General features: G+C 44.0%; 1 protein-coding gene across 1 annotated transcript in view; it reads right to left on the reverse strand.

Moving 5' to 3' along the window:
- rassf3 (Ras association domain family member 3) overlaps window positions 1-17,452 on the reverse strand; it is a 52,600-nt gene that overhangs the window by 26,405 nt on the left and 8,743 nt on the right. The window contains exon 2 of the mRNA XM_030354394.1: window positions 13,289-13,413. Coding sequence (XP_030210254.1) covers window positions 13,289-13,413 — 125 coding nt within the window. The remainder of the gene's footprint in view (window positions 1-13,288; window positions 13,414-17,452) is intronic.

Raw genomic sequence — 17,452 nt, forward strand, 5'->3', positions numbered from 1 at the left:
CATAAGTCATATGATTGACCCAAGTATGGTGAAATAATTTAATGTTCGACCGATATTCATCCGGGGGGGGGGGGGGGGGGGGGGGGGGGCATCAGTACCTCTTGTATAGGGGCCCAGGATTTGGTGCAACGGCCCTGTGTGTGTGTATAGCCCCGGGCAGCGATCGCGTCAGCCACAGCGGCGGGTTATTAGGTAACTGGATGCTCTGGTAGACTGTCATCTTGGGATTCAAAAAGTACCCACAGTTGCGGAGTGACTCGGTGAGTCAACAGACCGTCCATTCATGGTCTCTCACTGGAGAGATTATAGGCCTCGGGCCCTCGGTTGTGTGTCGCTAAACAAAGCGCCCACCGGGCTGCACAAAGAGAGTCCGTTGGAATGCACGTGTTCATTCAGTTTCAACGGTAAATGCTCGATCAAGTGTTGAGTTAGTATTGACCTCACAAAAACATTGGGAAAGATAAATAGGGCAACAGCAATTAAAAAACTATTATAAAGCATGTCTCTTTAGAGACGTGGTTTGTAATTAAGTGTTTCTCTGTTCCAATGTGACAACAGCCTAATTAAAAAGCAAGTCTAGATAGAGAAAAACATTTGTAGCGTTGTATAGCCTAATTGATGATAGTAAAAGATAGTGTCTATTCTTGAAAATGTAATATCCAGGCTTTGCCTTGCGATCAATCAACTGGTTTCAGAGATTTTTCTCACAGATAACCACTCACAAAAAACCCAGACAACAATTTGCAATCCAGCTATCCAGAGTTATATGATGAGGTCAAAGAAATGACAGAAAATTGTCAAAACTGAATACTTGCCCAAAAATACAAAATTTTGAAACGTAGATTCTCAGACGTATTATATACATTCAGGCATTGACCTCCCGATGTACCAAAATGATAGCAGTAGGCTGCTATAGCATTCCCTCTCCGGATAAAAGTATTCAGCACTCGACTATAAAAATGTCGCCCAAGCTCTCCGTTTGCCCGTGTTGGAAGTGAGATCCGAGCTGAAACGAGCCAAACCAAAATGAGAGGTCTCGCTTCCATGTGGTGTGGTTTGGTTTTTTATCTCAGGGGCAGGGTTTGCTACAGAGGGAACCACAAGTATTTACAGGCAAAGTGAAAGACTGTGACATTTGCAGCGAGTCTATTTTTTACAACCTGGGTTTGGATGAAACAACACATTCCAGATTTGTGGCCTGATCTTTGCGCTACGTTGACCCTCGTCATATTAAACAAAGTACAAAAATATCCCACACTCCCAGAACTGGATAGCAGATTATTTTGAGCAGAATAAATCAGATTCAGCAGATTCAAATTAATATGATTTAAATGAAATTGCGGCAAAGTGGATTCGAGCCAAGCAGTCCCTGATTTGAGCCAAGCAGAAGCCAGAAATTTGAAACCCAATTGTAATTACACATGTTGACCAGAGGTGGTGTTGTTCTTACAATGGGTTACTCTTTAATGTAAATAAATTTCAGGGATATCTGGCAATTGGAACATGACTAAACCGCATTTACACAGGAGAACAGGCGGGGAAAACCTGCCTCTCATTATGTTTAACAATGGCGCCATTATAAACCCTCTCTTCAAAGTAAAAGTTGGTTCGTATTACTCTCTCTCTCTCTCTCTCTCTCTCTCTCTCTCTCTCTCTCTCTCTCTCTCTCTCTCTCTCTCTCTCTCTCTCTCTCTCTCTCTCTCTCTCTCTCTCTCTCTCTCTCTCTCTCTCTCTCTCTCTACTTGCTCATAACCTAGCTCGAGGATTGTGGTTGGACTGGACAGGAGCTTAACATATGTTTTAGGTTGCTTGTTGAGTGCTATTAAGCTCCTTCGTATATCAACCCTTCATCGGCCTGCAAATGGAAACCATTATGGGTCAGGCCTAAAGTTTTTCCCATGTACAATAAACAGATCAAAAGCCTTTTTAATTTAAGTTTTTGACCTTTGCAGTCTATTCTGCTGCATGTACGCAACCTCATTACTGTGTGTGTGTGTGTGTGTGTGTGTGTGTGTGTGTGTGTGTGTGTGTGTGTGTGTGTGTGTGTGTGTGTGTGTGTGTGTGTGTGTGTGTGTGTGTGTGTGTGAGTGTGAATGCTAACGTCATACAGTGGCCCACCCACTCACTTATAAGTCTATAAACGCAAAAGGACCTGTTAAGTTGCATGGACAACCCTGCGGTATCCTGCACTAAATCAGGCCTGACCTACTCCACACACAATAGAGAGAGAGAGAGAGAGAGAGAGAGAGAGAGAGAGAGAGAGAGAGAGAGAGAGAGAGAGAGAGAGAGAGAGAGAGAGAGAGAGGCAGTGTGCAAGAGAGCGAGAAAGGGAAGAGTTATAGAGGAGAAAGAGAGATATAATGGACAGAGAGAGAGAGAGAGAAAGAAATAGAGAGAAAGAGAGGGAGCGAGAGAGAGACCAGGGTTTGCTGGGGTTTTATTTGGAAAGGAAAGGGAAAAGGCTCTAATTTAGACCTGTTAAGAGATAGGACCAAAAATAAATGGGCCACGTCTTGGAGAGCCAAGCCACAGCCACCGCTCCTCGATCGCTGGTCTGTCTAGAGAAGACCCACTGAAAGTCCGCCTCTCCTCGGCACCAGGGACAACCATCCAGGGGACTCTGCAGCAGTACAACAGTTGACTTTTCCCACACACTTTCCCCAGCATCAGAATGTTATGGGAGCTAGCTTGTCACAACAGCCCTTCCTCTGTAAAACCCAGGGAAACAATAGTGCACAGGCCCCCTGCCCATACCCCCCCCCCCCCCCCCCCACACACACACACACACACAGACTGTGTTCTCCGGGGTCAATCCCGTCGCCAGCCACTCTGGTTCGGTGCGACACTCTGGTTCCACATTACATACATTCCACAGCCAGGGGGCATTTTTGAAATATCAATCCCCAAGGAGGCTGCACCTCCCTGGACACAGAAGCTACGGCCCGGGATGCATGTGTGATGTCATGTCGTCAGGCCAACCAATGGAAAATGATGTCCCCCCCACATTGCTTTGGATATTGTTGAGACCGATGGCGGTCGTTCGTTGTTGGTGTGTAGGTTCTGTAGGAATTAACGGTGTGATGTTGATCCCACAAAACACGACTACAACTACACAGTGTTTTGTATTGCCTATATTTGGTGGCTGAAGTGCTCGGCTCTCCGGTAGGCAGACAAAGCGCACGTAGTGTTTAAAATACATGAACTGGTAGTTAAAAAGTCTGCCAAGCAGCATAACAGCACATTGTGGCTATTGGCCATTTTCAAAGGGAATGTAAGGCAATTTAGTTTACTATTAGAAATAATAACTATGGGGGGGGGCTGTCTTATTGAAATAGGGTACATGAAGAGGAGTGGTATAGAGGCAGGTCCTAGTTAGCAGCCTATGCTAGCTGGAATGCACTTTCGGAAGTTAGGTGATGGGAGAGGGAGAAAGGGCTCGGCCGCTGGCCTAGTCTCGGTTACGCATTGTACACATTCCAACACATAAACCCCAGGGCCCTGGTGGGGACAGGGCCCTGGTGGGGACAGGGTCCTGGTGGGGACAGGGTCCTGGTGGGGACAGGGTCCTGGTGGGGACAGGGCCCTGGTGGGGACAGGGCCCTGGTGGGGACAGGGTCCTGGTGGGGACAGGGTCCTGGTGGGGACAGGGCCCTAGAGGGAATGCAGTCACCATGGAGGGATTATTAAACAGAGATTGTTATTTATTTATTTGAAATGGATAATTGTGGGATGGTATTGAGTGAGGGGTTATTTCGACAATGCATTCAATTCCTTCCGGCCCATTCACTGCCTGATCAAAATGGAGACACTCACTTCGCCCTGAATCACTAAACCAAATGAATCAATAGAATGTAATTGAGCAAAACCGAAGTGCTTATTGATTCACCGAAGACTCACACACAATGCTCTTAGCACATCGAGGTTCTTTCAATGTTGATGTCAAGACCGCACCTCTACGTCTACGCTAGTCATAATTAATCATTGGGCCTTCCTGTTCCTAAGTGTGTGTGTGGAGGGTTGCGTGTGTGTGTGTGTGGGGGGGTGTGCGTGTGTGCAAGGGGCTTTCCACAGAAGCAGTAGACGATGATACGCGTGTTGCAGTGGCTAGGTTGTAAGGTTCTGGTTTCAGACTTGTAATCTGAAGGATCTTGGATCAAGCATCCTAACCCCAAAGCGCTCCTTGGTGACTCCTTGTATCTGAAGTCACTGCAAATCATTTTGGATAGAAGCAACCGCCGAATCACTTAACAATGAATGGTAAAACAGCACAATCACTGAGAGAGGGACAGAGATAGTGGTCAGGGTGGGGCAGGGAGTTTAATGGATGGGGGAGGGGGTGGGGGGGGGGGTCAAAGGTCAACGAACGTGTCACATTTATGACAAAATAATCTGCCAAGGTAAACATGGAGGCAAATGAGATTAACAATGAGATCTATAAATGTAGTATATTTGAGGGGATATTTACGACTGCGTTTGAATGTGCGTGGACACGTTAGGTGTGCGGACACGTTAGAGGTTCACACCTGGACAGGGGAGGTTCACACTGTCAGGTCATAAATATAAAGGGCAGAAGAAGAAGATAAATTGCAGGGAGGAGTGGCGAAGCCCGTTTGAAGAGGAACATTAGAAGGTGAAGAACAAACGCGAGGGGGTTCAGTGTTTGGTGTTTGGTTCCGTGGGAAATGGATATCTTCAGCCCCCCCGGCCACCTCCACGTTCACACTGTAAACACACACACTCACATAGACAAGCACACACAAATAACAGACAGCACTTAAACATACTCGCACACACACGTGTACTCACACATGCATACACACACACACACACACACACACACACACACACACACACACACACACACACAAAAACACATCCACACACATAAACACAGTTACACACACACACACACACACACACACACACACACACACACACACACACACACACACACACACACACACACACACACACACACACACACACACACACACACACACACAAAAACACACATATACAAGTCATTGAAATGTGTGCTCTCTGTTCTACAGGTTTGAGAACACACAGATTTAAGTAAGAAAGTAAACAGTCTTAGCAAATATATGGAGAATGTCAATCGTTTGGTTTGACTCTTCCTCTTCTTCCTTTGTTTTCCTTGTCAATTTAAAGTTTGTTATCAATGGCGCACTTTGGTCATTATGAGGACATTTTTAATCAGCGTTATGTTTGCGGGTCAGCATTTCTCAACATATGTTACCATAACTGGATATCTTAGCATGTAAAAGCTATTCAAATAGACTAAAGGGGGCATAGCCATATTAGAAAAGGTGCATTGAGGGAGACAAGAAGTAAACTGTGGTTAACAATATAGAACATACAAACTCTGCTGTATAGGAGAGGAGAGAGAGAGAGGGAGAGAGAAAGACCTCCATTGTGCTGGTGTAACAGGGATTATTCAAGGCTTTTATATGTCAACAAACCTTTGCTTTGCCTTAGGATCTGTAGATATGATCCACAAAGAGTGTATGTTTAGATGCGTGTGTTTGTGTGTGCATGTGTGTGCGCGTATATTTGTGTGTATGTGTGTGCGTGTGTGTGTGTGTGTGTGTGTGTGTGTGTGTGTGTGTGTGTGTGTGTGTGTGTGTGTGCGTGTGTGTGTGTGTGTGTGCGTGCGTGTGAGAGCCAAAGAGGGGAGATTGCTAAGAAAATCTTTGCAGCGCTGGCTTTCAGTAACATTAGTGTGTATCAGGGTTATATCTGCTTTCATATGTGAAGGCATCCACCTTTACTTTAACTCTAGAAACAGCTTCAATGGGGCAAGTTTGTATACCTTACAAAATGCCCTGTGTTGAAAGACTTCGCCTCTTTCTCCACCCCATCTCTTCCCAATCTACCCCTTTACTATAACATGACAGACTAGTCGTGAAATCCATTTGTCAGGGTTCAGAGTTTACAGTAGTGTTAACCTCATTGGGTTGCAAGAATTACACTGTAAGGGTTCACATGCCATGAGTTGTTCTCTATTTGCCCACCTCCTGCTCTCTCTCTCTCTCTCTCTCTCTCTCTCTCTCTCTCTCTCTCTCTCTCTCTCTCTCTCTCCATCAGGCCAGTTTCAGCGAGTGTTCGCTGTTTACACATGCAGCACATTTGGTCAGCTGAAAAAAGGGAGCCTTTATGCCCAGCCATGTATGGTGCCGTGTGATTGGTTAATGTTGAACGAAGGCTTTGTGGCAGCTCTTATCTAATCAAGGCATGTGATATCTGAGGTGGAGATTGTGCAGGTGTGTTTGTGTGTATGTGGGTGCCTATGGTTGTGTGTGTGTTTGTGTGTGCGTCTGTAGGTTTATTAGAGTGTGTGTGTGTGTGTGTCTGTATATGTGTGTGCGTGTACGTTTATCTAAGTGTGTGTGTGTGTTTGTGTGTGTGTGTTTGCCTGAATGTGTGTGTGTGTGCATGTGTATAGTTTTTATCTGTATATTTGTGTCATTCATTATATGTGTGTGTGTGTGTAACTTTGGCTGTCTATTTGTGTGTGTGTGTGTGTGTGTGTGTGTGTGTGTGTGTGTGTGTGTGTGTGTGTGTGTGTGTGTGTGTGTGTGTGTGTGTGTGTGTGTGTGTGTGTGTGTGTGTGTGTGTGGTGACTCTTAAGCCCCTCTGCTGAGCGTGCTCCGTCCTGTCGTAGCGCCGTTATGTGAGTGAGGAGTTAATCCCCGAAGATTACAGCATTACAGGAGAAGGCTATTACTTAACCCTTTGCTTCCCCTCTGTGCGCTCTGTTTTGGGTCTCTGTCACTACAACGAGCCTTGAGCTTTTTGTGAGCCTTGGAAAACAGAAATAATCCAAAATCACTGTATGACTATTTACAGATGAGTTAGAGTAAGAAGCAGATTGTTCTGTTGGCTGTTTGAACACCAAGCAAAAGTTATTTTTATAATTAACCTTTTGAACCGCGGTCTCCTAAAATAAACTGTTTGTAACTCTGGAGTCTACATACTGAGTTATTAGGAGCACACACACACACACACACACACACACACAAGGATACACACACGCACACACACACACACAGACACAAGCACAAACATACACACACACAAGGATACGCATGCACACAAAATCACACGCGCACACACACACACACACACAGTCACAGACACAGACAGACACACACACACACACACACACACAGACACACACATCTAAATTATCTCTCAAAATAGCCTAGTTAAATATGTGGATGACTTCAATATATATATATATCTTTATTGTTTTTGTTTTCCTGATCCTTAGCTACAATCCACCACAGTTCTCTTCCTGAACACTGTGTCTGTCTGGACAGACACCAGGGTCAGCCTGCTTCCCCCTGTTCCCCTAGACACAATAGTCTTGATGATCAGAGGAGAGGGTGGATGAAAGATTGCAGGGAGGAACAGAGTACAGTGCACCTGTATGGCAGGGGGAAGTCGGAGATAATGTTTGTTTACAGCAGTGGGATGTGTGATGTCAAAATCTAGATATATGGATCACGCACACTCACATGCATGCACGCACACACACACACACACACACACACATGCACGCACACGCGCACACGCACACACGCACACATGCGCACAAACACACACAAACACACACTCATACGTACACACACTCTGGACCATACTCTTCTTCTGTGTATTACACTGTCACGCTTTCCTATACTTTAAAGATTTAGGTCTGGTCTGTTAGTGTAGACTTAATTTAGTGTAATGTACTCAAACAATTGCTGTTTTTTCTAAACAAAGGAGTGACGTGCCTGGTTAACTTGATTGATATGAAACACAAACATCATCTGAAAGAACCACATCCAGGTCTGCAATGCTTGTTTTGGGTGCGAATGGCTCTCACGCTGTATGGTGTGAGTCAGGTCGGGGCTGTGGTTAGGTGGATGGGAATGCTGTGCGTGCGATATTCAACATTTTTCTCGTGAAATACTGCAAACCATTTTGTTCTCCACGTTAATGGGCCACACTGACTTCTCTGAGATGCGTCAGCAAATGTGGCAATCTGTGGGTGTGTGTGTGTGTGTGTGTGTGTGTGTGTGTGTGTGTGTGTGTGTGTGTGTGTGTGTGTGTGTGTGTGTGTGTGTGTGGGGGGGGTTCTGTCTCAAGAAGAATAATAAGTGTTTTTGCTTCAGGGCTGTATCAGGGTGACTGGCCCCTCCAGAAGAGCAGTGTGTATGTTTTCATAGGGGGTGATTTACTGACTAGGATTGGGGGTTGAGGCGAGAGGTGAGATGATTCATCTCCCTGTGTCTCCCTCCCATTATGTAACGTTTTTCTCCCATGCGTTGGCCCGGCACGGCACCTTTTAAACTGTGCGTATTTGCAAATGATGGTCAGTGTTTATGTTTGTTTGTGTGCATGTGTGTGAGTATAAGTATGTGTGTCTGTTTGTGTGTGTGTGTGTGTGTGTGTGTGTGTGTGTGTGTGTGTGTGTGTGTGTGTGTATGTGTGTGTGTGTGTGTGTGTGTGTGTGTGTGTGTGTGTGTGTGTGTGTGTGCGTGTGTGCGTGTGCGAGTGGGGTGGCTGGGTTTTATTTTTTCCGATAATACAACAGTTCAAGCACAGACATGAAACACAGACCAGCGTGTTACGTGCTGCTCACTAGACCGACCTGATCGGACTGGTTCCCGTATGAACTTTATTGTTTCCACAAAACAGTAACACATTTCTACATTCAACCCTTTCTATGTCCCTCTCTCTCCTTCTGTGTCCCTCTCTTTCAGTCTGCACGTCCCAAACATAGTTAAATAACATGTGGTATTACAATTAAATGAATTCATTATTTTGATGTAACTGTACACAATACTATCAAGCGCTATCAAAAGGCCAGTGGCTGAAATAGTACACTTGGAAATCGTATTTCATTAACTTATTGCTGTTTCGATTTCTTGTTTGACTGAACGACTACATTTACTGGTAACTCAAAAGCAATAAAAACTTTAAAAGCCCAACAGTTGAATCATTGCCCCCTTTGTTCCGTGTTTTTAGACAATATAAGTTTTCATCTCATTAAAAAACCCTAAGCTACCTCAGATGTTTTTTCCAAAGTGCATTTTTTATTTTTCTCTGTATTTTTACGAGCCTATTTAACGTCATCGTAACTACAAGCAAAATAAAGATTTTTTTTGGTGTTTTCTGGTCTATTATTTGTTCAAGAATATCTTGTATAAACGTTGCATTTTCAATTATCTTGGTTCTTTATGATCTTATTACATTTTAGGGGACACACTAACGTCAGATTTGTACTGCAATTGAATGTGATATTTGTTTATTATTTTTGAAAAGGGGAATGCTTTCAATGCATCGATTATATTACAAATACTTTACAAATCGTAACACTAGTGGATGTTGTTTTTCTCTGATGATACAAACGGGTAAAGACACAAGATGAAGTAGTTCACCACAATACAGATTACAGTCACTGTGGCCTCAAAATCAGACAGGATTGAATACCATAGATTTCTCTATTTTTATACAGAGTAGAGACAGAGTAAAGTTCCCTAGAAGCTGCTAAAGCAATCTTAGCAATTCTTGTTTGCATTGTCAAAAATAATATGGGTAGATGGAGAGAAAGAAAGGTCATATTAGATATGAGAAAGGGCATACGATAAAATGACATGGAAGGAAAAATAAATACAAGTATAAATAATGAATAAATAAAAAGTATAAGAAAGGTCACTTAGTGACACACAAACGGAAGATTAATTCAGATAAGTGACTGTGTATATGTGTTTTGTGTGTGCGTTCACGCGCATACGTGCGAGAGTGAGTGTGTGCACCTGTGAGTGTGCACTTCCATTCCGATAAAATGCCATTCTTTCGGGGTGTTTGCAGCCTTGTGTGATGTGCGTAATTATCCCCTCCTTTGCTAACTTCACCGATAGCTGTTAATGGGTGACCATAAAAACAACCAAAGAACAATCCTGTGCTCTCAAATGTTTACCTTTCTCATCGTTTACCAAACGCTGAAACACTAGTGGGTTTCACTTCCCTTCTCTAATGGCAAGCCATTTTAAGACTATGCCTGTTTAAACGGATTATAGGCATAGAGTCTACTCTAGACAGTATCAGCTTCTATCTTTTTATTAAAATAATATTGGTGTTAATTAGGCTGCCATTTAGATTGAAAAGAAAGTGTCAATAATGTGTTTATATGTCCTTATGTTGTTTTATTTATTACTTTATTTAATGATTTAATTTAATTTATTCTTTCCTGGTTAAGTTTGACCTCAATAATTAATTAAGCCTTCATAAAAGAAATATAAAAAGAAGATAACTATAACATAAGATAAGATATAAGAAGTAAACTTGGTTGCTGTTGTTTTTCCTATAATTGTTTAGTTTGTTGCTCATGGATACAATCTCTGCAATGTAAATAAACCTTAAAGACATGGTGTTGTCTGATAACTGTTGATCTATTTCAGCAAAGGCTATTCCAAGATATGTTTAATGACCACCTGTAGGCTAGTTGCCTGGCGGTTAATCATTAGCCATAGAGAATGCACGTTAAAATTCCTCTCCTTCCATTTTGTATTTATCTTGACTGGTCCTGTTTGACCAACCACGGGAAATGGACCCTGTGACCAGTAACATAGTTTCTCTCTCTTTCTCTTTGCTGCTGTTTCTCTTTTTATTTTGTCATTTGCCTTTCACGTTCATAACCAAACACGAGTCAAATATAGGTTATCGCTACTGCTTTTAGAATCAACTAATTGTGTTCAAACATCACAGATGAACTTCATCAGACAAATCTGAGGTATTTTAGGAAGGCCTTCAAACGTGTGTCACCTGGCTGATTAAGACTCTTCATATACCGTAGATCACGAGGACTGTGGCTCAAAGGATGATTGTGTTAGGCCCCAGAGAGAGAGAGAGAGAGAGAGAGAGAGAGAGAGAGAGAGAGAGGTTTGTCGACGAGGACAGTTTTTGATTTGGATTCAATTCAATAAGCAAGGCATGTATCCAGCAGAAGTCTCAAAAGCATTGTAAATCAATAAAGAACATCTTTGATAAAACAAAATTAACAAATAAACATAGTTTGTTAAAATGTTTGTGATTCCTTCAAGAATCAGTCCTTACCTACACCTTTATAGGACTCACCCATAAACACCCACACACACATACTGAAACACACACACACACACACACACACACACACACACACACACACACACACACACACACACACACACACACACACACACACACACACACACACACACACACACACACACACACACACACAGTCACACAGTCACTGAGCTACCAACCCAAATAGACGGAGAGTCACTGCTCGTAGTAAATGCCTCAGCCTCTGGCTGATATTGGATCACTGTTACAACTTTTCAGAGGGGTGTCACAATTCTGTCTTTTACAGGTCAGGGCACATACTGTGTTTGACGACTCATTCAACAAACCTTACCTGGAAACGGAGAATGGTGTTGACAGCTAACATAATATAAAACTCTGTTACTGTCGAATTTTATAGCTAGGGGTCATTGCTTTGGTACATTGTGAAACATAGGGAAAGCAATGTTAAAATCATTGATACCTAATATACCATGTGGAAATTAACTAGAAGTAATTATTTATCAATTCATATGACATATATTTGTATTACTAGTTCATCTACCATGCCTACAAGTAGTATGATAAGGAAATGATATAAAAAAGCACTGCACTGTATAAGAACCAATCAAAACAGTCATTGTGTTTCTCTCTCTGTCTCACCCAATGACTAAGGGATGGCCAATTGCTGCTCTCACACACACACACACACACACACACACACACACACACACACACACACACACACACACACACACACACACACACACACACACACACACACACACACACACACACACACACTCCATTGTGCTGATTCTATATAGTAACTGTTTGGATCAACTGGTTAGTGAGTGTAATTTCTGCACAATGCCGTGGTAACAATACAAAGTCTGATGAGTATCAATCTGTCTGTAAGTATAAATGGTATGTTTGAGTCGGTGTAAAGGACGGAGGTTTTAAGGTGTATTAAAGGATTAATTGCAGGCACAAACAGAAACCTTCTTTCTCATACTCTGCCATGTTCAGGCCCTCCCTCACACACACAACAACATACAGTACAAGCACAGAAACCTCAACACAAGTAAGAACACACACACACACACACACACACACACACACACACACACACACACACACACACACACACACACACACACACACACACACACACACACACACACACACACACACAAAGAGTTTTGACAGGTTGTGCAAGAAAAATATAGCAAAAAGCAAAAATCAAGTTATGGCTGGTAAATCAGGAAAGGTGTGGACTCAACACCCACAAACACACCCTCACACTCACACATACATACACACACCCCAAGACACACACAGAGAAGCTCATACATCAGTATCTCCCACCCCAACACAGATGGGAGGCAGGATGTGGTTGCTATTAAAGTAATGTACGGCTGAATGATGGTGCTGACTGTTGTTGTTCACAGGGCGCTGATCACATACACACACCAGCATCACAACTTTCTTCTAGCAATCACACACACACACACACACAATCACACACACACACGCACACACACACGCACACACACACACACACACACACACACACACACACACAAACTATTTATCTACCTGTCTATATGACACACACACACACAGACACACACACAAACACACATACATGCACGTGCACTCACACACATAAACCCCACACCACACAAACAAGCTGACACTTAGTCGTTATCCTGATCTATAACTATTTATCTACCTGTCTATATGATGTCTGCCTGCCTGCCTGTCTGCCTGCCTCTCATATATGCAACGATAGAGTCCAGATCTGTCAACATTATCGTTTGATTATAGTTGCCATTTCTTATAAACCATGCATCTTATAAACCAAGTTTGTAGATCAAAAAAATCCCTTGTTCGTCTGGCAAGACCTCCATTGACCATTGATTTATCAATGTAGCTAATAGTCTCACTATCTCGCTTTCCCTCCGCTCTCTCCGGTTGTTGATTTCTCCTGTTTGAAGACAGCGCCCTTTAGTGGTCATCTTGTAGTACCACACACCATTTTTATGATCAGGAACATAAACATACACACATAAACACACCCACACACATAAACCACACACACACACGCACACACACACACGCACACACGCACACAGACGCACACACACAGAGGAATCTTTAGCTTTGTACTCACAGTCAGCTGTGTGTTGTTATTGAGCTGGTCTTGGTTGAGGGGGGTCTCTGTGGTGGAGCCATGCCCGGGCTGGCAGTCTAGCACCACCCGGTGTTGACACTGAGAGTGACACGTGTATTTACAACCTGGGAAAAATACAAACAATAAAAACTTTATTAGGAAAGTACCTTTAAGTAGATCTTTATTCACATGCACTCTAAAAGCCAGAACCTATCAACAATAGATGCATCGAAGCAGGAAAGGTTAATAAGAGAACAGAGGAGGAAAACAAGATGGCCAAACGTGAGCTGTTGGTTGGTGGAGGTCAATGCTAGGATGAAATCCCACGCAAATTATATTTACTGTATTCACTGCACCTTCTAGGTTAAGGGAGGGGAGGAGAGGACAGGAAGTGAAATGACAGGACAGGAGAGGACAGAAGAGAATGGATAATAATAAAAAGGAAGAGAAAGTGGAGATTAGAGGGGATGCTGAGAGAACAGGAGGTGAAAGGAGGGAACAGGAGATGAGCAGAGAGGACAAAAGAGTAGTAGTAGAAGAGGTAAGGTGAAGAGCAGGTGAAGTACGCTGTGATCTTGCATGGAGATGGAGCCTGTGCCTTTCAGTACGTAAAGGCAAATGAGGCCTGGATGTCAGGTGCCATCCATGCTCCACCTCTTCCAGGCCGCGTGCTAACACTGTGGGGAATAGTAAATCCCTTCCTGCAAATACTAGACTTAGGAAAATACGAAACATGGCTAGGCAAATTCTGCTGCGACACGTCCGCCAGTCAGAGCCAGCGTGGCTCTTCCATTCATTATTCGGTTTTTACTCTTTAGAGTCAAACAGTTGAGCGAACAAATGACTCATCCATTCTCTGGTTCAACAAAACCAAAAACAATCACATTTGGTCGATGGAAGTCAGCTCAAAACCTTTCCAACATTAATGATTCACTTACACTCCGAGGGTAAGTCGACGGCATGTTTCACACCATCAGCTGGAAACAGCACAACGCTTAATGCTGGTCTGATCAGCAGAAGGAATACCCGGGTTGGAACACACACACACACACACTCCCTCAGGGGGGTCCATTCCTCCTCTCGCAGAGCACTTCCACTATACTTCCTTTGCTTCCTACTTTCTCTCTCTCTAGCTCTCTCTTTCTCTTTCTGTCTCATTCTTTCTCTCTCATTACATGCTGGACAGGATCCAGCTATACACTTAGCCTCTGGTTGGAAACTATACATTGGAGAGAGAGAGAGAGAGAGAGAGAGAGAGAGAGAGAGAGAGAGAGAGAGAGAGAGAGAGAGAGAGAGAGAGAGAGAGAGAGAGAGAGAGAGAGATGTAGCTGTAGAGCGAGAGACATAAAAAGAGAGACAGAGGGAGATATAGAGAGAAAGAGAGAGGAGGAAGTATATTCTCTGGCCTCATTTTTTCCGCCTGTGAAACCAAGCCAATGTTTACTTTGAAAGAGGAGAGAAGAGAGAACGCAACAGGACCATTATTTTATCAGCATACAAAGACTGCTTTGTGTTGCTCTACCTGCGATGCATGTGCGTGTGTCCGTGCACGTCTGTTTGTTTGTGAGGAGGATGATGTGTGGATGCAGTGTTTTTGTTTGTGCGTGCGTGGATGCTGTGCTGTGTGTGTGTTGGTGTTTCTGTGTATGTCGGTGTGTATGTGTGGCGTGATGGTGTGTACGTATGTGCATCGGTGTGTGTGTGTGTTTGTCTGTGTGTGTGTGCTTTTGTATGTTTGGTACGTGTTTTTTTTTAGTGTGTCCGTTCACGCAGATGGTTTGATGGTGCCCGTGTATGTGTGTGTGTGTGTGTGTGTGTGTGTGTGTGTGTGTGTGTGTGTGTGTGTGTGCGTGCGTGCGTGCGTGTGCGTCGAAGGTATCTTTACTCTTACCTGGATTGTTCTTTTTCATGTGCTGCCCGAATTTAACCGACAGTTTACACATGGCTGCTCCCATATCCCATCTTCTTACCGCTCAAATGTCTCTCTCTCTGTCTGTCTCTCTGCTGGTCTATCTGTCTCACTGTCTGCCAGCTGACAGGACGCAGAGACTTAAAGTGATATGAACTAGGAGCCAGAACTCATCCTGCTGCTACATAGCTGCTACATATACTCCCCTATAGTCTCTCTAACTCTCTCTCTCTCTCTCTCTCTCTCTCTCTCTCCCTCCTCCCACACTCCAAGCCGCTCGCTCGAGGAACGCGACCGACGGATTACCTCAAGTTTCTTACTTTTGGTTTTGTTTAGTCTCTCTCTGTCTGTCTTGTGGGTCTGTTCTTGTATCTCCCTGCAGCTCAACTGACGGCACCGGCTGTCAGGGCTTGTTCTCTTGTCATCGCACCACCCCCCACCGCCACCCCCCACCACCACCACCACCACCCCCACCACCAGCACACAACTCCATCCCCCCACCTCCCCCCCACCTCCCCCAGTGCTGGTCGGCTGTGCTGAGTGGCTTATTTGCCAGTCAAATGGAGGCCCCTGTGACGCAGATGATGGACCGCAGGACAGGGAGAGAGACAGAGAGAGAGAGAGAGAGAGAGAGAGAGAGAGAGAGAGAGAGAGAGAGAGAGAGAGAGAGAGGGAGAGAGAGAGAGAGAGAGAGAGAGAGAGAGAGAGAGAGAGGGAGAAGCCTGCTGACTCAAATATTCACATTCATTCTCTCGCCCTTCTCCATCTATCTGTGGGTGGGAGATTGTGTTATTGTGTGTGCGTGTGTGTGTGCATAGCAGGCTGGACCAGTCAATTACATTGTTTTGACTTTGAATCAACTCATTGTCATTGTTTGCCTATATTCATCAAAACGTGACGATAGGATCTACACCATATACTGTATACGTACGGAGAGAGAATGAGATACAGGGAAACATTATATTATATACGCTCTATGATATACAGTGTACATAATATATTATATATATATATTGCTATAATGCAGGGTTATAGCAAACACCAAACATAGTGCCTTATATTACATAAATATAAGGCACTATGTTTGATGTTTGCTATGTGCGCCGCCCACAAAGGAGTGTCAGGATGAACCAAATCCATCCGTCTGTCCCCTTTCCTGTCCTCTAACTCTCATCCCCTCCGCGTCTATCTCTCCATCTCTCTCTCCATCAGCCCCGGCCCCTGCCGTCCCCTCCCCTAACCCCCAGGACAAACAACCCCAGCCAGCAAAAGAGGAAGCATGACTCTTCAGAATATCGCCATCCACCCGTCCATCATACATCCATTCATCCACTGTCCATCCCCCCGGGACATCCCTCCATCGTCCATCCATCCAACCATCTATTCATCGTTCATCCATCCCATAGTTTCGTTTCATTCAGCTCTCATTCATCCATTCATTCATCCATTATCCATTCATTGATCTATAATCAATGCATCCATCCACCAATCAGTCCATCAGGCTATATCTATCATTCAGCCAGCCACATGGCTCATCCGTCCATAACTTCATTAACTTGTCCTATATTCAACCATCCATACCGAAGTCGACATAATAACTCCCCCTTCCATCTAACCAAAAAACAAGCAAAACAGTCAGCAAAACAGTCTCAATCAGCTGTGTCACACATTGCAACTACAGGCATTAATATATATGATATAAAGCCACCCTTAAATTCCTGACGGACAATTATTAGGTTAAAAGGATTCCTCCTCATGGGAAACGGGATCCATGTAAACTAGATGAAGACTCTGTCGAGTCTGGAGAGGAAAGGAGACAGAGTGGTGAGCGAAGGACACAGGAGAGCTAAAAGGCAAAGTGAGTGCTCTCTCTCTCTCTCTCTCTCTCTCTCTCTCTCTCTCTCTCTCTCTCTCTCTCTCTCTCTCTCTCTCTCTCTCTCTCTCTCTCTCTCTCTCTCTCTCTCCTCTCTCTCTCTCTCTCTCTCTCTCTCTCTCTCTCTCTCTCTCTCTCTCTCTCTCTCTCTCTCTCTCTCTCTCTCTCTCTCTCTCTCTCTCTCTCTCTCTCTCTCTCTCTCTCTCTCTCTCTCTCTCTCTGCTGCCACTGCTACTGTTATGTGTTCTAAAGGATGAAAGCCATACAGGCAGCACACAGACAGCAGAAATAGATTGAGCAAGAAGGCCAGTGACTAAATAGGCCCACATGAACCCGTATCATTAAAGTAATACTGGCGTGAATGAGACACACACAGGATTCC

This window comes from Gadus morhua, chromosome 4 (assembly GCF_902167405.1).
Source record: "Gadus morhua chromosome 4, gadMor3.0, whole genome shotgun sequence".
NCBI lineage: Eukaryota > Metazoa > Chordata > Actinopteri > Gadiformes > Gadidae > Gadus > Gadus morhua.